We start from the raw sequence: 20,564 nt of genomic DNA on the forward strand, positions 1-20,564 counted from the left end.
CCCCAAAACGCTATTTTATCAAATAGGAAGCAAAATTTAAGGAGGTCTCACTTAAAAGTGAGATGGCAGAAAACATTTTATAACCACTTAATTAAGCAAACTGACGTGCAATACCCAAAATAGGCTTTATGGTGGATAAAGAATTATCTTAAGATTATCTTTCTGTCCCATAAAAATCCATTTTCGGTATCTCTCACAGTGGGGTGGGGGTGGGGCTTGAGAAACAAATTTTAAATCATGGAAACAGATCTGATTGAGAGTGCCACTTGCAAATAACGGTAGAATAGTTTCTGTTTTGGTATCAAACACTTGCAAATAACGGTAGAATAGTTTCTGTTTTGGTATCAAACTACAGATAAATATGAAAATCTTATGTGATTTATCTACAAGAGTACAGAAAATCTTGCCTGAATTTACCTCGCGTCTAAGTCATGGGCTTGATTCAGTGAAACAGGACGGTTGGGCAGGGATCCAGCTTAAGGAAAGTGTGGCCACGTGACTATAATTGAACTAGAGGCATTACATCACGACTGACCACTTCGGCTAAACCACAGACTGTGTCCAGACAGTCTGCCCACTTAGATCTACTTCAAGGGCATCATCAGGCTCTTGGGAGTGGTTGGAACATCAAATGATAACCTCTCCATTGACTCCGGAGATCCAAACCATACACGTTCCCCATTTAAAGGCCACCGCTGCCGCCGCTAGCTTGACTTACTTGGTTGGAGGGATGTCTGTAGAGAAAAGGTCTATGTCAGTATCGGCCAGCAAGACAGCCTTCATTCCCCTAGAGCTGAGCACTTGTTTACAGAATTTGCAACACAGGATGGATACGCATCTGTCCTTGAAACTACAATTGCTGGTGGTCATAGCGTCCCACAAAGGATGAGGAGCGGGATTTTTGAAAAAGCAAACAATAGCCTTCCTATTTTGATTCCCCTAGGGGGGAAAAATCAACTCGAATTCCGAGGTCTTGGATTCTCCCGTTAGCGGTAAAACTAGGAAGCAACCAGGTATTTTGCTGCTTTCTCGGTGGAAGAATAAAAAATACTATTTATTTAGTGGGAACAGACGGGAACCAGCAAATCTGGCTTCTTTTTAACTTTCGTTGAAGAGAGTAGAGGTGGCGGCGGGGAGGGAGGAGATAGAATTGGAGGAAACTCCTCGGGCTGTCTGCCGTCCGGAAGGGCGCTCTCCTCTTCGGCTCCTCCAGTCTCCACGAAGCACCTTCCTTGGGCCCAGGACTCGGACCCCAGGCAACCCTCGGCGGCCCCTGTTCCGCACGCCCGGCCTGCGCCTTCTCCAATCTCTCCCGCAGCAGCCGATCCCGAGCGAGCAGTGGTGGTGGTGCAGCCGGGCGGAGGTCGCTATTTAGAAAAAGTCCACGCAAGAGTCTATCGCCGAACACGTTCATTTGGGGGTTCCTCTTCCGCTTTCTCTGCTTTTTCCAACCTGCTGTCAGTTTGAATTGCCAGCGCCGCGCACCGATTGGGAGAAGTAGAGTCCGCCCACGTCGAGTATTGGAAGGCCGGCGGCCTTCACCTACAGGAGCTCAATGGCTTGGAGCCCGTACACCCCGCCCCAGTAACGGTGCCGAGATCAGCTTGGCCTTCTGGTTGGTCGAGTTTGGCCCCGCCTCCCATCTCATTGGTTTGTCTTGGCCGGTTCGGGCCCTTGCCAACATACACCCTTCGCACTTCTTATTGGAGGACGTTCTACAGTCACCGCCGAGCTCTACTCTCTATTGGCTAAAATTCCTCGGAATGCCCCAGTTTCTACTCCATTCCAATTGGCCTAGCCGTCTCTCAAGAGTTTGTGGTTGGCTGTTGGTTCATGTTAGTCCCGCCTATCAATTCTACTACGAGATTCGACAGCCCGAGGAGGAGCTAACCGTGGGACCACGCCTCGGTAGTGAGTGCTAGTCACACCTCCAAATTTCGTCTGTTCCGCCCCTCATTCCTGGCTTCTCTGGATCGGCTATTACTATTGGCTGGAGACCCTATCGGTCGATAGAAAGCGGGAGATGATTGGCTAGAGGGTGGGTCCTGCTTCCCGGCGGGGTCTTGCGGAGTTGGCTGAGGCTCCTCCAGGGACTGGGGGGTAGAGCTGCGTAGAAGCGGGTGGCTAGGAAGAGAGGGGAGGAGAGCTCTGAGTGGGAAGCGGAGTCGGGGGCCTGGGACCTATCTCGTCAGAGCCAGGTAAAGGCTCCTTTTCTCCCCCCTTTCTTCCCGACTTCCAGGCTGGAACCCTGACTGAAGAAATCCCGACCGGAGCGGGAAGGAAAGGGCGCAGATGCCACCCGCCCGGAGTCCCTCAGGCTGCCCTCCCCCGCCCCCGACCCTCTCCAAATCTCCCAGTACAGCCCATAATACTTTTCAGGACGGCGTGTCCCCCGCGCGTCACCACCCAGCGCGCCACTCGTCCGGCTTCCATGCCGCACCCAGCCCCCTCCGCATCTCCGGCTCCCGGGCTGCCTGGGGCCGCCGTTGCTGGCAGTGCCTGTACCCTCCCTTCGGCCTCTCCCCCTGTCTCTGAACCCTGGCAAGACGGCCCAAGTCAGCCCAAGACCTAGAAGGATGGGAATTCCACACGGCTTCCGGGGGTCTTTCCCCGACCAGCCCCCGGTCCGCCCCCAAGGGCTCTCACTCACTGACCCTCATCTGGGTTCCCAGAGTTGCCCCCGTCCTTGCACTTTACACGACATCGGAGACCGTGTCGTTCCCTCCCTACCCCACACCCCAACGCTGTCCTTTCCTTGCCCTCTCCCGCCTTCAAGCTGTGCAACTCAGTGGTCCGCGGGCTGCTGCCCGGCCTCAAGAACACGCCTCACGCCCGCGTGCACTCCGCCACCTCGGCTCCCTCTCGCCTCCTTCCGCGTGGCTCTTCCCCCAGCGCGGGAAGCGGGGAACACAAGCGGGAGCCTCCTCCTGGTGCTCCGAGGGGCGAGAACGACCGAGGAGGGAAGGTCGCCGAATGCCCGACTCCGTGCTCCGCCCGCTTCCCTCCCGCCTCCCAGGCCCTCCTCCCAGTGCGACCCTCATCGACCCCTGCCCACCCCTTCCTGGGATTGGGTGCGGTATCTGGGATTCCTGGGCTTGGGGGACAAAACACGCCGAGGATGACATATAGAGTCACTCTCGTCACTGGCTTAGGGGAGGTGACGGCTGCCTTCCGCCCTCATCCCCCGGTTTTCCCGGTTCCGACCCTCGCCTCTAACCAGTTTCCTGCTTTTGCCGACCACATTGTTTTCCTGGATGTGTCCCGTGCCGAGCAGGCTTTTTCCTGCATCCCCCCCCCCCACGCCCCAACATTTTGCTGCCAAGAGAAGCTAGTAACCAAAAACAAAACAACTGGAAGGAGGGGCGGGAAGGGGAGAAAAGTTGTGCCCGGGTGGCGCGTCTCTCTACAGCTTTGATCCCCTTTGATGTCCAGGGAGGTGCCCTCCCCAGGGTGGATAGCGGCCGAGTCGGGGGCAGGGTTGGGAGGGCCCCCTCAGGCTGGCGGCTGCCCAGCGCTCTCTGGGCTTGGGAAGCCGCCGAGGTGCCGCAGTCCCCGCCCGGGGCTCCGCGTTCCCGCCGCAGTCTCTGCCTGGAGCCCGCGCCGGCGGCTGCTCCAAAGTGTTTTCTTTCAGCCTTAAAACAAAATCCAGAAGGAGCTTCCTTCCTCCCCACCTCGCTGCTCTTGGCTCTGCCGGCCCTGAGGCGCTCGGCCGAGATGAATGGGCCCAGGCCGAGCTTTGAGCACTGTCCCTACCGTACCCTCTCTGTGATTAGGATCTGAGCTCTGATCTGATGGCCCCCTCCCCCCTTTCCTGCATTTACAGGCAAGTGAACCAGAGCAAACGACTTCCGATCCAGTTCGCACTGCTGCGGCTCCCGTTTGGGATTTGATTTCGCAGTATCTTCGAGCTTGTGCGACAAAAAACCACGAAGCACGCCCAGCCCTCCCCGGCACCCAGATACAGACCCACTCCCTCCCGCGGACACAGCTGGGCGCGTCCACACCCCCGCACCCCCCACACCATGTTGTGCGGAAGGACTTCCACTCCCCTCCTGTGTCGTTGATGTCAGACCCCAGGCCAGCCTCTGGGCGCTGCAGTTCTCCTGGCTAAGGCTGAGGCTGAGGCTCCGGCTCCGGCTCCAGCTCTAGCACAGAATCCAGCTGCCGCCGCACCGGCCCCAGCGCCCACCGTCTGCATGTGCCCGTCCTAGCCGCCTGCCCAAGCCGCAGCCCTCGCTCCCCGGAGCGCTGGAGACCACCGCGGGGGGGCCCCTTCTGCTCTTGGGAGAAGCGGTCTTGGAGGTATTGATTTCTGTGGTTGGATTTTTCCCGTGGATCTATCAATTCACATTTCGAATTTAGAAGAAAAAAGGAAAACATGACGTCTCCAGCTAAATTCAAAAAGGATAAGGAGATCATAGCAGAATACGATACTCAGGTCAAAGGTAAGGGTTATGAAAAAATAGCAAAATGCACACGCTGTGTGGATTGGTGAGCCATGTATTTCCATCCCGATTTGCAGCCTGTTCATTTCTTTGGGTGGAGCAGGTGGGGGTCAGCAGATCCCAAAGGTGGTTCCCATAGGGAGGGTCCGAGCTTCCTAAGGCTGGGTAGTGGCAGGGATCATGGGCACGGGGAAGGAATTGTTGGAGTGGGCTTTAGGAATGTGTATGTGGCTAGCCGTATTTTGGCAGCCCTTTCCTTCAGGTTGAACAGGGTGGGGGGAGGGGCAGGAGGTTCTAGATAGAAAAAAGACTGCAATTTGCCTCTGGACATGTGGGTCAGATGTCCTTGAAGGGCAGCTGAGATCTGACAGGTGTTTGAACATTTATTTCAGAGGTTGAAGAGTCTAGCGATCTAGAGAGAAAGGCAACCTTGAGAAGGTGTACCATTTGAAGTGCCTTGGGAGAGGCGGGGTTGGTTCTGATGCACTGTATTTGAGCATGAGATATGTTATGGCACTGGCCACAGGAAGTCCCTAGCCATCTTGGGTGCACCTTGTACCTGCCTGGTCCCTGTTCATGCTGCATGTATAGGTGGAGATCAGAGAATAGACAGAATAAGGCCACCTACACCCAGCCTCCGCCCTTACCTGAATCTGAATACAGTTAGGATGTTAGGGTTTCAGGGTGTTGTTGAGTTTGGAAAATGAGAAGACATAATTGTTTAACCCTTCTGTGTTGTCACACCTTGCTCCAGAATGCATGCTTTTAAAGCCCCATTTCCCTTTCTGCAAAATTGTGAAGGTTTAAGCCAAATGTGGACACGGAGAAAGTAGGTGTCCTATCTCATCTAGCCTACTGGCTGACTTGGCTGGTCAGTCAGAGACCAACCCTACAAAAGCCCTTGCTTAACCCCTTACAAGGGGTCTGTGCCTGTGACAGAGCCCTAGCATGCATTTGCAAGGCACTGTGACCACTCAATGGAAATAGCCTTGTGACTCCAATCCATTGAGACCTTAGCTGGGGAATGGGAGAGGTGGGTGGCCTTGAATGTTATACCACATGGTTGGAGCTCTGGGTTTTCCTTTGTTTCAGAGTATAGAGGGAGGGGCCCCTCCTTCCTTCCCTGCACCAATGCTAGACCTCTTTCTATCACAGAGGACTTGGGAAGGACCATGTCTCCCCTTTAATGATTGTCTGGGGTAGGAGTAGGGGTCAAGTTTGAAGGGGACAGCTCCTTTCTCTCTTGGCAGGTTGTAAGGTAGTTTGAAGTACCCCACTCTGTCTGTAGGATCTTTTTTGTGTCATCAGTTCGTCAGTGCTGGAGGTGCTCTAAGGGATCTTCTATCCACTTGGCTGCAAATATTGCTAGATTTGTTACAGAGATGGGAGAGTTGATGATTGATAGCTTCAGTTGAACTGGGATTGAGAGAGGTGTGGTTGTGAGTTATAACTAAGGTCTTGGCCTCTTGTCACTGTTCTTAATCCGGTCTGTTTTTGTAAACAATAGGCCACTGGCCTCTGTGTCCTGTCCAGATGTACTGCATTCTGCTCTGGGAATCCCCCCTGCTGTTTTACCCAGATAGGACATTAAAAAAAAAAAAAGTATCTTGTTTGTAACCATTGCCATCAAGAATGTTAATAACTTTGACTTTCCTGGATTTTCTGGAGGCTTACCATTTGACTTAAGATGCAAAGTGATTTTACAGGTTTATGTTTTGGAAGATTTAGGGCTGATAGGTGTTAACACAATCTGCTAATTTTTTTATTGATAAAGGATTTATCATAAGTGTCTCAAAATTAAAAGCTTCACGGTCACTGCATGTACAGATGCTGCTCACTGAAATGATGTAATGCCATCAGCTACTTGGGGTTTCTTTTCAACCTTTGCTCCTCTATATTTCTATCGACATGCTTCATGATCATAGAATTTTATAGGTGACAGAACCTGATGCTTTCCTCAAACAAGGGCCCCCCTGAGTGGTGGTGCAATGGATTGGAATAGTTTGGTCCCTCCTTTTCTAGCTGAGTAAAATACAGAGATCTGCAAAGGCTTGTCCAAGGTCACACAACTAGAAGGTAGCAGATCTGAAGCTGGAAGCGGGTTTACTGACTCCCAACTGTCTTTAGTATGAAGCTTATCTGATGAGGGTAGAAAAAAAAATAAAAACTTATTAAGAAGCCCAAATCTTTCAATGAATAATAGTAGTAATAATGTTAATAGTTTACATTTTGTGTGCTTATTATGTTCCATCTTGTCCCAAGTGCTTTATATGAATGGTCTAGTTTAACCATTGCACTAATCCAGGAAGTGGTATGGCTCCTTCCATTCACCATATGAGGAACCTGAGGCTTAAAAAGATAGGGAGCCCTTCCAAGGTCACACAGCCAGATCTGGCAGCTTGACTTCAAATGCTTAATGAGTGCCTACTTTGTGTTCTGGGGTTGGGAACAGCTGTGAAGAGGAGGGAATTCCACACCTTCCAGAAGCTTATGTTCTGGAGACAAAGGGTCTGGGTTCAGAGTTAGCCATGTCTCTAGTTAGCCAGAAGCCTGGAGTCAGAATTTTGAGTTTCAGCTTTTTATGTGTCTTATGAATCTTTCAGTGCTCACAGCCTTACTTCTTTCATAGATGCCAGGATAAAAAAGAAAATTGCTATGCCAACAAAGCAGTTTGGATCGGTGGTTATAAGTATTGGAGACAAGAGTCCAGGTTTAAATCTCTGTTTTGCGCTCATTATATGCCTTGCCTCAGCCTCAGTTTCTTAATGTGAACTACAGGCAAAATAATGCCTACTTCCAAAGATAGTTGAATGCTCAAGGAGACAGTATATGTAAATCACTTAGCACAACACTGGGGTCTCATGGTTCCCTTTGTTAGTGAGCCCCCTTGGGCTGGCTAGTAAGGCTGCACTGTTTCTAAAGTGCTAGATGCTAAATAACAGGAATGAAACTTGACTTCATCCATAATAACAAAAGGTTGTTTGGACATCAGTTTCCTTTTCTGTAAAACCAACAGGTACACTGTTAAAGCATTGGCCATAACTGTTCTGTATGTTTCTACCCAGAGCCCTGGGTCAGCTTTTCAGTTTGAATGGTTTGAATCAAGTGTGCACTAAAGGGACTTTGCAGGACTCTCTTGCCTGTTGTTTTTGCCTCCCTTTGAACCACCTGCTTGCCTGTGCTCTGAAGAGCTTCTGAGACTGCAGCCCAACCTGACCTCAGCTTGGTTTTATGAGGGGCGTGCCCTCTTAGGCAGCTTGCTCTGGAGCTGCCCTTTTTAAAAACCATCATTGTTTCTGGTTTGTGGGTGTTCAGATTCCTTTGAAAGTTCATGATTTTCAGTGTGAAACTCCAAAGCATTAGTACTCTTAGTCTTTCCACATAGTCTTCCAATTTATGAAGTGTTTTCATATATATTAATCTCCAAAATTTTTTTTTTTTTTTTTTTTTTTTAGCCAGGGACTTGCTATGTAGTTCAGGCTGGCTTTGAACTTGCAGCTGACCTCATGTTTCAGTTTCCCAAGGGCTGGAATTATAGCCACACAACCACTACATCCAGCTGTTTTCTGGAAATTCTTGCCAACCCTGGTCAGGTTCATGGTCATAACCTTGAAAGGGCATGGTACCAAAGATGACTGTCTGGGTGGTATCTAGGTGAATTCACATTGTTCCTTACAGCCCTGGCTATTGTCCTTTCTTGCTTAAGGCCTCCTTTTATATTCTCCATACATTACATTTTTTATAGTCCCCCAGAAAGCTTGAGATTGACAATTAATGCAGATATTCTAGGAGGAATAGTTTCAAACAAAGTGCCACTGTGTACTGAGCAGTCAGATTTTTTCTTGAGTACATTCAGGGTCTCCTCTATCTCTCTGTCATGTCTTAAGAGAAGAGTATGTGTGCATCACAGAGCTGTGAAGTAGAATTTTGTAATTTCCATCTGGAGCATTTTTGATAGAAAAAGTTCAGGCCTTTGCCTGAACAGTTTAACCCTTTCAGAACCCTGTGAGTGCTGCAGATGAAATTTCAGTCCTCCTCTTGCATATGCACATGCTCTTGGGAGTGCTGATTGCTGGTATTTAAACAAGCATTTTCCCCAGGGAGGTCTGAGCAGTTTCTCACTTATGCCAACACAGGTCTTCTCCTGAAGCTTCTTCTCTTCCAGCCCCTAACCCCTCTCAAGGGAGCTTTAAATATAATCAGTTTGTGAAAAGCTGCAGTAAAACATCTTGGAATCCCCAAGCACAAGCTATTATTTTCCTGTGAGATATTGAGGGCTCCTCTTCCCTTGCTCAGGCAACGGAGCCACTGTGTAGTATGATGATCTCCTGGAAGAGAATGAAGCTCTTGGAAAAAAAAATCAAACATCATGTGTCTCAGAGATGCAAGATCCTTTTGAAGAAAGGGAGGGGTGAAGGGCCAGGGGGTGAAGGGCCAGGCAAGCTGTATGCTGAGTGAAGCACGATGGTTGGAAACTGCTCATGAGTTGCCCTTAGCTTTGAGATGTCAGGCCTTCTTCTGGAGAACGGAAGCAGAAATTTCCTTAAGGGAAGAACCTTGGGTGGCTAGGGCCCTGTCTGTCTTGCTGCATGCAGGCTGAAAGTGTAGACGAGCCCTCATCCATTCACCACTGTGAAGTTTTGGAGGTCTTTACTCTTTTAACCGCAGCCACTGCTCAGAGCCTGACTTTTTTTGTTTTTGATTTTGTTTTCTGAGACAAGGTCTTGTTGTGTAGCTTGGGCTGGTGGCAAACTCACTAGATAGGCCTGGTTGGCTGCGAACTCACCGCAGTCCTCCTGCCTAAGCTCCAACTGTTGGAATGATGGTGTGCCGCCACATTGGCCAGAACCTGATATTTAAGCTCCCATTTCCCCTCCAGATGAGCAGAGATTCCCAAAGGCCCCTGTAGGGTTTTTCTTCCCAAAAGAAGTTTTCTTCATGGGAATTGTGCTTTTTGCACAGCAACCCCCTGAGGTTCTGACAGCCACACTAGGGAAATACTGCACTGGGGTGAGGGGAAAGCTGTGGATGTGTAGATTTCTCCTAGTAATGAGATGCAAATGAATAGTTTTAATTGGTATCAGCTCCAGAATTGATCTTCTGGGGAGTCTGGGAAAATTACTTTGGAAATTGTTTGACTTAAAAATAAATAATGTAAAGCTAGGCATGGCACATGCCTGTAACCCTAGTACTACTTGTAGGCTGAGGCAGATGTGAACACCACAAGTTCAAGGCCAACCTGAGCTACATAATGAGATCTTATATCAAAAACACAAAAAGCAAAAAAAAAAAAAAAAAAAAGGGAGAGCTCTTAAAAATGTTTATAAAATTATAAGCAGCTTTGATGGCAATGTGTAACAACTATTTTCTTTAATTACATGTCAAATAGATATAAGGTTTGTTCTAACTATTCCTTTTTACATTTTTATTAAGTACGTGTTTGCAGTATATAAGGACTACATTCACTATGCGGAGCTAGTACCCGTGTAGTATGGTGATGTTAAGGGCGCTGATGTTGTTGTGAAACTGTCACCATCCATCCACAGAGCTATTTCGTCTTGTAGAACAGAGGCTTACTACCCACTGAATAATAACTCTTCTTCCCTTCCTCTGGCCCCTGCCAACCCCTAGTCTACTTTCTGTCTCTATCTGACAACTCTAAGTACCTCACTGACTCACACTCTTATTGTATCTGCCCTTTTGTGACTGACTTATTTGCCTTAACTCATCTATGTTGTGGCATATGTCGTGTCCTTTTTAAGGCTGAGTAATATTCCATTTCATGTATATATCACCTTTTGTATATCATTTATTTGTTCGTGTGCTCTAGGGTTGCCTCCACCTTTTGCTCATTGGAGTATGCTGCTGTGAACATAGTGTGGTCTTATTTTTAAAAACTGTCCCCTGTGCTTTATTTTATGAATGTCATGTGACATGTACATTTCTACACAATCACTTATCCCGATAAATACGTTAGAGTTCAGTTTTAATATATACTTACATTTTCATATTATGAATAAATATCTATGCTTATAATATGAGCATTGTATATTCATTAACAATAATTGTAGACCTTGTTGTAAATAACTACATGAATTACTAAGCTTGTATTGTAGTTTTAGCAGTTTTATTGAGGTTGAATTGATATTTCACAAACTGGATATGCTTAAGGTATACAGTTTGATAATCTTTGACAGGAAACTCATAGTCAAGATAGTGAATATAACTGTCGCCCCTAAATGTTTCTTTATTATAATGGAGTGTTAATGAATGAAATCTATAGCCCTGTGTCATAGTGCGTGCCTGTAATACCCCCATTCTCGGAGGCTGAGGCTGAAAGATAACAAGTTTGAACCCAACCTCGGTACCTTGCAATTTTGTAAGACTTTGTCTCAAAAAGGGTGTGTGTGTGTGTGTGTGTGTGTGTGTGTGTGTGTGTGTATTGGGGAGGGGGAATGTACCTCAGTGTGAAGGCCCTGGATTCAACCTTAATCAAAAAAGACAGTTTCTCAGGGAAGTTGGATTAACAACTGTGTTTCAGCTATCACTGCATTTTTGGGAATGAGGGAACAGAATAGAGGGGAAAAAAGAAGAAAAAATCCTGGCCCTGTTGGAACTGCCAAGTGAGGGTGTGTGTTTTCCCACGGACCTTACTGGACCAGGCCTAGGGCATCCCATCTCTAGCAGGGGTCACAAATAAGCCGGGTGCAAGAGGGAGGGCAAGGACGGGAGTTCCCAAAGGATATTTGCTCCAAATTTATGAACATGCGTCTTTCACCTAATCACTGATCCCTATTTTCCACTGAAGGGAGATGAACTTTCGCAGGCATTATCCCGAATACTTTGCCTAGATTATTTCATCTTTTACAGGAGGAACATATTACTATTGTGTTTTGCTGATGAAGAACGTCGGGTGTAGGATATTTAGGAACTTGCAGCCTCTGCCCTGGTGAGTGATAGAGAACAGGATTTAGAACTTCAGTTGTTGCCAGAGTCTGAGTTTGAGCGCTGCTCAGGGAACACCTTCCTCCCCTGCTGAAATCCCACTCTCGTCTAAAGCCTCAGTCTCCTGGGGCGCCTTCCTCGATGAGCAGGACCACAAATGGCCCTTTTCTCTTCCTCGCCCACACAGCGCTTCTTGTTATAGTTCTCATGTGGCATCGATCTCCCAGTGCCTTGTGTTTGGAATATGTGTATTCCAGTCTTTGTTCCGGAAGGAATGTTTTCAAGTCATGTGGCGCAGTGCAAAGAATATGGGCGGTGGAGCTAGCATGAATGGGAGTCCTGTCAGTATCACTTTGTGATTTGGCTCTAGTCTGGCCCCTTCCAAGCATCCTCTTCTGAGGCATGGAGATAGCAAGGCTTTCCTTGCTGTTCGTTGCACACGTGTGTAGGGTATTAGCTCAGTGTATGACAAGCATTAGGCACTAAGTAAGTTACTCTTATTCCAAGATTCCTTCACATAGGAAACATGTCTGAAATATTACAGTAGCCCAATGGGTGGTTTTCGGTAAATATTTACTGACATTAAAAATGAGTAACTTTGAAAAAAAATGTAAAGAAATAAATGCTGTCTAAATAGAATATTTACTTTAGAAATAGAAATATTTTTAGATCTTGACAGTGTGTCTTTGTATAATGTCAATGAAGTGATTAAAAAACACTTGCTATTTTGCTACTCCCTTCACTTCCCATTTGTCCTCCTCAGATCTTCCATCACAGAGTTTGAACTGCTTTCAGTTTCTGTACAAGGATAGCATGCTATGTCCTGCTTCAGGATTTATCCATGCTGCGGCCTCTTTGGAATGGATCCTCTTCCTTGAAGAATTTTCCCAGAAAATCTCTGTCCTTTAAAGCCATTACCTCCAAGAAACAGGTTCCCTGCATAGTCTCACCCTCTGCGCAGCAACTGTGTTCTGGCTCCCAGCAGGATGCCCCGGCGGCATCTCCCCTTGCTTTCTTCGTCGTCAGCATCCCCTCTTCTGTGTCCCTGTGTGCGTTTGTATCTTGCACTCATCATGTTTCATTGTGAGTTCTTTGTTTACTTCTGTTGTTTACGACCGCTGACCACCTTTGGGCCAGAACTGTCCTTGCTCATTTCCAAGTGTTCAGCTTCTGGCGCGTAGCACACTCTAGAATGTTTGTAAATTGAGTTGAGGACGGGTGCAACTGTGCTCTGATGCCACATTTCCACAGTCAATCCCTCACTTTCAAAAAAATAATACTCCTTTGTTAGTGTTCCTTGAAATTCAACGTAGGTTAAACATCCTGAATATTGTTACCATACGTGCGCAAGCACAGACTGTGCAACTCCACTGAGTTCCCCCACAGATAGGGCATCTTCTGCCTGCTGTATATTACCTCCCCTACTTTAGAATTCTTGCTCCAGAGCTATACTTGAGTTAATCAGATTTCTTCAGTTACATCTTTACCTTGGAAGCCAAAAAAATTATTAACTCTGAAATTCCTAAAAGTTTAAAACAAAGGTAAAGCAAAACAATGTAATTGAAGAAAAACACATTGTACACTTATCCAGGATTTATTTTAATATTCTTTTAAAAAATGTTTTGTTTTGTTTATTTATTTGGTACATGGTCTCACTACACAGTTCAGACTCCTAGTGATCCTCCTGTCTCAGCCTTCATAGCAATGGGATTAGAGGCATGTACTACCATACCTAGTTTCAAGTTGGCACAGCACGCCAGGCGTCTGGGACTGGCACAGCATGTGGTACCAGGGATCGAACTTGAGTCCTTGCGCATCTCCCCAGCCCGTAGTTATTGTTTTTGACAGGCATTCAAAACATACATTTCAGAAAGCTTAGGTTTATCTTGACAAACACTAAACTGGAGTTAAAGCAGGGTCAGTGTGAACAAGAGTGATACAGAACAGGATTTAGAAGCAGCCGTATGATCCATAGTGAATGGAGAGGAAAAGTCCAAGGAGACAAACAGGAAAACTCTCCCCTGTACTTTTTCAAGACATTTGGCGTTCAGTAGCTTTGACCTTATTTTTTGCATTGTGAAAGGAAGGTCTTCAATTGAAATATATGCTCTTGAGGAAGGAAAACAGCTGGAAATTATGCCTCCTTCATTTTGGTGGGTATTTTAGGATACTGTCTGTTAGGCAAAGCCAACCCTCACTTAACCTTTTCTTCTGCAAAGGCACTCATCAGTGGGCAAGTGACCCCAAAGGCATTGTGAATCTTAGGACCTTGTGTTTGCTGATTGAGCCCAGACCCTGTATTTAGCAATGTGGCCTAGTAGGCAGGGTCTGAAGGCTCGCTGTGGAGATGATTGCTCGCCAGCCGTGGGTGGCTGAGTGGCCAGAGCTCCACAGGAAGACAACACCCCCCACCCCCCAAGAGTATGAGCTGGCCAGGGCATGACATGGCATGAGCCTTAAAAGAGATGACAACAATTTCTCTGAACACTGAAGTCTCTCAGAGGTTTACTCCTGTTTCCTACTGGTCTTGTGTATGTGTGTTATTTTGGGGCATACTGGGCCTGATCTTGTCAAAAGAATAACCTGCTCTTCATGAGGCACCTTGAGTGAGGTACTTATTCTGGAGGAATATTGCTTTTGGGACCAATAGCATATTTTATAACAAACTGTATAGTATTCTGCATAGGTGGGTTAGTTCTAAGAGAGAGTTCTGGATTGGAAGTGGGATAGCTTGGGTTCTACCTTGGCTTTGACTCTGATTTTGGGGCATCTTGCCTAAGGTTTCAATCCCTAGTTTCCTCATCTATAAGACAGGGCAATCATTTTTGACCCTCATTAATAATGATGAGGATAATGACTTGCATTTATTGAGGTCTTTATAGGTCTAACTAAGCATTGTTAAGTGTTTTACATATATTAACTCATGAGTTTCCCAACAGCACTATGAGGTAGCTATTATTATCCCTATTTTGCAGATGAAGCAGAATAAGGTTAAATAACTTGCTGCAAAACACATAACTAGTAAGTGATAAAAGCAGAGGATGAAGTTGGGGATGGTGGTATACACCTACAATCTCAGCACTTGGGAGGCTGAGGCAGGATTGCCCCATGAGTTTGAAGCCAGCCTGAACTACATGTCGAGACCTGGTCTCTGTCTCTCTCTCTCACAGGCACACACACACACACACACACACACATACACACTCACATACAAAAGAAAACAGCCATGAACTCAGGCTGATTTAACTCTGCTGTAAGGCTCAAATAAATCATTTTTGAAAGCCCATGAAGCTATGAAATGCTGTGCATGCTTTGTTGATTGTTCTAATTTCCCAGTTCCTTCATACAGAAATCAGTTAATGCAGTGTTTTGCATGTGTTCCTAGTACATACCTACTTGTAATGCTTATGTCTTGGTTTTTTATGTAGTAAATTAGGGGTAAGTTTACAGAATTTCTAAGATCTTTTCAGCATCTGATTCATGAGTTTTGCTTATTTAAGGTGTTAAAAATGATATCCCTTGCAAGGCACACTAGTAGGTAAAAACTGTTGTGTTCTTGGAGTGACATTCTCCCACCCCAAAGCTTGCCGTAATTCATGGCTGCTACTGCATAAGGGGGAGGGTGGACCCTGGGTGGTGGCAGTGTGGCCACAGCCTGAAGAGCAATTGAAGTGATGTTTAGTTAGGTGTCATGATCTGACAGGAAGATGTTTCTCACAGTTGGAGAATTTGAAGGAGGAATACTTGATGGTCCTGGAGGTAGACTTGTGACTGGATCACTGGGGCCAATAGATGCTCTAATTAGGATAAATATGTTGAACCTTGGATTCCAGTAAACTCAGCGACTTTAAGAAAATTCCCTATTTTACTGGTTTGTGTGGTTTTTCTGACCAGTTTTATGGAGCTAGAAATGGAATTTGTGTAAGACTTGCTATTACAGAGATTAATGTTGTGTGCGTTACTTAAAACAAAGAGAAAAAGGAAGTTGAGTGATTCTCTGTAATGAGAATTAAAGAAATAAGGAAGTAAGAGGCCTTAATTCCTGACATCTGGGCTGGGGCAGATTAGGGGAGGTGGTATGGATGTGGAACCTGCAGAGGTTTAATCTAGACCTTTGGGTGTAACTTCAGGCACTCCTCTGATGTAGGATGGACTCTTACAGTCATACCCTGGTACTTGGTGCATTTTGACACAGAGGTTTTGTCCTATACAGATCATTTGCTTGGTACAGTGTGTGCAAGCTAGCATATGTTGGTGCCAGTCGCCTCAGGACTACCCTTTCCAGCCAAACCTACTTATTTGATGTCAACCAATTTTGGTATTCATTGTGCCTCTTGGAACCAATTAATGGATAAGCACTGAAGTACTGCTGTTGTCTCCCTCTGCATATATTAGGGTCTTTGTCAACTAAGGGATTTTTTTTTTTTTGAGGATTATGACAAAGTATGCTGTAGTATGAACTTGAATTGTTTTTGTGTTTATGCTTGTTTTCTTTTCACCTAATGAATAGGCTAAGTAGCAGTCTGTTGTTTTAAAATGAGTGCTATTAATAATAATGACAGTTCATATTTTTATCATCACAGCATTTGAAAATTCCTTCTTATGGAGGGAAGGTTGTAAAGTAATGCAGGACTAGCTACTTAATCTTGGAAAAGCTGTTTCACTTTTGGGATTCTCAGTGTAGTGGAAAAGTGGAAAAATGGATTACTAATTTCTTTATCACTCTTCGGACCTATGACCAGAAAATGATTAGCATAAACTCTAAGTTGATGCATAGTTTAGATATTCATTATTCTCTTGGGAGAAGGATAGAAAGTGGAGAATAACTATCCTAGGTTTTTCTTATTCTGTTTCTACTTTAAATGACATTAATAGGCTTTGGGGGTTAGGCATCCTTAGAGTCAATTGTGTTATATCTCTTGATCTCTCTTATTTATTCAGGGATTTGTGGTAATGTAAGTTATCTTAGCTCTTTGTTGTCAGCAACTTTAAACTAAACATTGGAGTATTTTGGGTAAATGACATCTGTTATTTTGATTGATGAAGTTCTTGATCTGGATATGGTAAGGCCAGTAACAAAAAAATTCACAAATACCTTGGGAGTATGACACAAAAATACAGTGAATATTTAAGTTGAAAATAAATATGTATATTGCTGCTTAGCCTTGACTATCCTCCTGTGTCAGCCAGGAGTGCTGGGAGTACAGGGTGCCTTTTTGATTATGGCAATTTCTGTCAAAAACATTACAGTGTGTTCTTATCTTCCTTATTCATTAGATCTGGCACCTTAGGACCTCTGGCTCTTCCCTAAAGTCAAAATGACCTTGAAATGTTTTAAGTTAATTCAGGACATCGAAGCAGCCACAACATTGCAACTAAAGACAGGCAAGAAAGAATTTTCAGGACCACTTCAGAAAGTGGCAAGACCTGGGTGTGGTGATGCACACCTGTAATCCCAGCACTCAGGGGACAAAAGTAGGAGGATCACCATGAGTTTGAGGTTGAGCCTGGACTACACTAGTGAGCTCAAGTCCCGGCTGAATTCCACAGTGAGATCCTGCCTAAAACAGCAAAAACAACAACAGAAACAAAAGAAAGTGGCAAGAATGATGGGATAAGTGTATTTGAAGTGAGCAAGAGTGTCATGAGGGGAATAATGGTGATATATATCTTTTTTCTATAATTAAAAAAAATTAAACATTCACTGTATTTAAAAAATTCATTCCATGTAATTCTTTTTCAAGGTATGGTTATACTCTCACTACCAAAACCTCGATCTGATTTGTGCCAGTTATTTGAGGGAGAGAGAGAGAGAGCTCGCACTTTGTTCTGTTATTTTTGGCCAGGGAGCAGGTCTGCCAGTCAGATGCCAGCTTTTCTTGATTTAGCAATGAAAGAGTTAATCATTATATAGGCAGAAACAGAAACCTCTCAAGCTTTTAACTTCCCCTTGTCTCACAACTCCTTAGTCTTCCTAGAAGAAAAGGATCACGTACACACACAAGCGCAAGTGAACACACACACACAGACACACAACCTCACTCTTAAGAGACTTAATGTAAAACGATCTCATGTTTATAGGAGCAGGAATTACTTGGGAGGGATACTTGTGTTCTTCGGGCTTAGTGGGCATGATGTGAAAGCAGGGCTATTTGGCTTGTGGAGATTGCAGATAAGAGTGTGATATGTAATTGAGTAAGAATTTGAAAAATTATCTGATAACATTAGCAGCAGCAAAGCAACTGCTTGTGCTTTTTATGCTTGAAAACTATTTGGAGTAGGAGTGAGGAGCTAGCATTGCTTTTGGGCGTGGGAAACCCCCTCCCCAGGCAAATATGTTTGCCCAGGCTGGGAGTGCGAGGCCTTTGAGTGATCTTGACAGATCATTTAGAACATTCTTCAGGCCGGCCCGTTCTTCAGACTAATCACTTCAGGAAAAGGGCTGTCAGCCAACCTTTAAAATCCTTTGCAGAAGAATATAGCACAGCCCACCTTTCCATCCTGTTCCAGTGATCCAAACGATAAATGGTCGATGCCTTCACTGGCAGAGCCTGAAATGGTAAACTAGAAGCCTGATGAATTGAACGCGTGTTGTTGCTGCTACTGCCACTCCTGCACAGACCTTTGCTTTATTCAGATTCTCAGCGACTTGAAGGAGGAGGCTATTGATGAAACTCTCAAGGCGTTGGCTCTTGGCTACTAAGGTTTCTTCCCGGTCCCCTCCCTTCCTCACTTCCTCCAGTGTTGAGACACTTTGTATTGAACAAGATCATGAGCCAACATCAACCGGGACCCATTTTTGTAGCGCCTAGTATGTGCTTGGCACAGGGCTAGGTTTGAACATGCAGAGGTAAAAGATTTCTGTCTTTAGGGAGCATCAGCCTGGAGAGATGGACAGATCACACGGGCACAGTACCAGGGCCACAGGCGACATTGTGGAAGGCTGGCTGTATGGACAAGGGAATAGACTGGTGGTCAGTAAGGTTGCTGAAGCTGGTTGATGGGGGAGGATGATTACCACTGGTATTTATAGAGGACACGGGTGTCTGTGAAAGGCTGTCCTATGCTTTATCTCATTTGGCCTCAGAATGGTACTGCAACAGGTTAGAATGTCTTTATACATTTATGTGCAGTTGTAAGAAATAGCACGGAGAGATTGTATACATTCTTTATTTAGTTTTCCCCAGTGATTAACATCTCGCAAAACAGTAGTATAATGTCACAACTAGGACATCGACAATGACCCAGTCAGAATATGGAACCATTATTACAAGGATTCCTTTTACAGCTCTGCCCTCTATTTTACCCCAACTCACCTTTCCTCCTGTCCTAACTCTTTAGTCTTTTATTATTGGTAACCAATAATCTATTCTCTGTGTCTATACTTTCATCACCTGAAGAATATTATAAATATGAGTGATAAGTCTATAACTTTTTAGGATTTTTTTTTTTTTTTCTTATCATAATTCTCTGGAGATTTATGCAGGTTGAGAGAAGATGCCACCTCACCTTGTTTGGTCCTTTAATATTTGGGAAGATGAGCGCTGGAGCTGTAACCAGAGTAGTTTTTCAAATGCAGTCCAGAGAGAGCTTTCTCAAGCTTTTCTTATTATTGGTGTAAAGGTGCTCCTTCTATGTCTGGAATGCTGATGATTAGGGGTTAAAGTACTTTCAGAGTTAGCTTATCTTTTCACTTTAAAAAAAAATTTTTTTTTTGTGAGGCAGGGTCTCACTATATATAGCCCAGGCTGGCTTTGAACTTGAGATCCTCCTGCCTCAGCCTTCTGAGTGCTAGGACTATGAACATGTATCACCGTGCTCAACTGTCTTTTTACTTTTTATTGAATTCTTTGGTGGATAAGAAATTTCAGATTTTAATGGTGTTAAATTTATCCAGCCTTTTTGTCTGAACTTATTAAAGACCCAGGCAATTTTTTCAAATACATTTTTTGAGCCCTGCTGGGGAGCTACAAATATGTTGCTAATCCCTTTCCTATCCTGAAATCATAAAATGTTCTATGTTTTCTCCTGGAAGTTTTAAAATATTATGTCTCGTATATCTCAGTTTATCTATCTAAGTAGTGTGAGGAAGAGCTCTACCTTTATTTTATCATGGCTGTGTGTCCTGAGTTCATTTATTGAAGATACACCCTTTTCTTCATTGATTTATGTCTTTGATTCATGTGTCAAACTTGTACATATTTGTAGGCAAGATGAATTCTCCAGGATGCTGCAGTTGTACCTTCTCAGGTTCAGTCAGGTATTCCTGGTGAGGGAGATCAGTATTTTTCCCTCTAAGATGAATATCCCGAGAGTGCCTCTAGACCCTCAACTAGATCAGCTCTGCCATTATGATGTTTACTATATTTTATTTGAAGAGCTTTGTACACATAAGACTTTTTTAAAATTTAAAATTTACCTTTTGGCAAAATATCTGTCTTTCATCTCCGATTGGACACAACAGGTAAGCTATTAGGGCCTAAAGTGTATTTTTCAAAGTGAAATAAATATACTATTTTGTGACTGTCAGTAGTTCCAAATATATTACTCAGCCCAGAAATAATTACGTAGCTTCCATGAGCAATTAAGAGCTAGTACTTATCCTCTAGGATAATGTGGACCAGCATAGAAAAATAGCCTACGTATATGAAAAATAATTTTAAAAAATTAACCCACAACAATACAAGAAATGACATCAGCCTCGGGATGACTAAAAATGAGAGATGTTGATAAGAACTTGAGGAATTCTGAAATGGGAGAGGTGTGGGCCAAGATGAATAAGTTTGTGATTTATGGAGTGGGATTTGGCTAAGTTGGGAGTAGGAGGGAAGAAAGAAGCAGTGTGTCTTCCCCCAGTGGCGTTTCCCCAGCGCTGCACTCCTGCACCCTTCCTACCACCCAATACAATGCTGGTTTTATCCACTCTCACCCCCACGCGCCCCTCCCCCAGAACCATACTCTATCAGAACGCTTTCGAGTTCTTGGAGGGTGGGTGGTGGGCAGCCTTTGATTTCAGAGTTCCCAGCACCCAGGCACCATGTTTGTGTATGCCTGGCACCCAAGAAATGTGTGGTGAGCGGAGAGTAGACTCTGCCTGGGGTGGAAGAGTCATGGCAGAGGAGTGAGATCAGCGGGATAGTCTGGGATGGTCTTGAAGATCAGCCAAGAGCTGGC

General features: G+C 45.0%; 2 protein-coding genes across 9 annotated transcripts in view; one reads left to right on the forward strand and one right to left on the reverse strand.

The window, feature by feature from the left end:
* The window catches only part of Fam72a (family with sequence similarity 72 member A), a 13,057-nt gene extending 12,095 nt beyond the window's left edge, over positions 1–962 (reverse strand). For both annotated transcript variants that reach the window (XM_004641135.2, XM_023701238.1), the window contains exon 1: positions 719–962. In XM_004641135.2, the coding sequence (XP_004641192.1) occupies positions 719–870 (152 nt within the window). In that variant the 5' untranslated portion in view covers positions 871–962. The remainder of the gene's footprint in view (positions 1–718) is intronic.
* Positions 963–1,668: 706 nt separating this feature from the next.
* Positions 1,669–20,564, forward strand: part of Srgap2 (SLIT-ROBO Rho GTPase activating protein 2) — a 301,879-nt gene continuing 282,983 nt past the window's right edge. For 2 of the 7 annotated variants that reach the window (XM_023701145.1, XM_023701146.1), the window contains exons 1-2: positions 1,669–2,198; positions 3,824–4,445. In XM_023701145.1, coding sequence (XP_023556913.1) covers positions 4,379–4,445 — 67 coding nt within the window. In that variant the 5' untranslated portion in view covers positions 1,669–2,198; positions 3,824–4,378. The remainder of the gene's footprint in view (positions 2,199–3,823; positions 4,446–20,564) is intronic. The other 5 variants (XM_004641136.2, XM_004641137.2, XM_023701148.1 and 2 more) reach the window with 3 other exon arrangements.

This window comes from Octodon degus, unplaced genomic scaffold, assembly GCF_000260255.1.
Source record: "Octodon degus isolate 3935 unplaced genomic scaffold, OctDeg1.0 scaffold00131, whole genome shotgun sequence".
NCBI lineage: Eukaryota > Metazoa > Chordata > Mammalia > Rodentia > Octodontidae > Octodon > Octodon degus.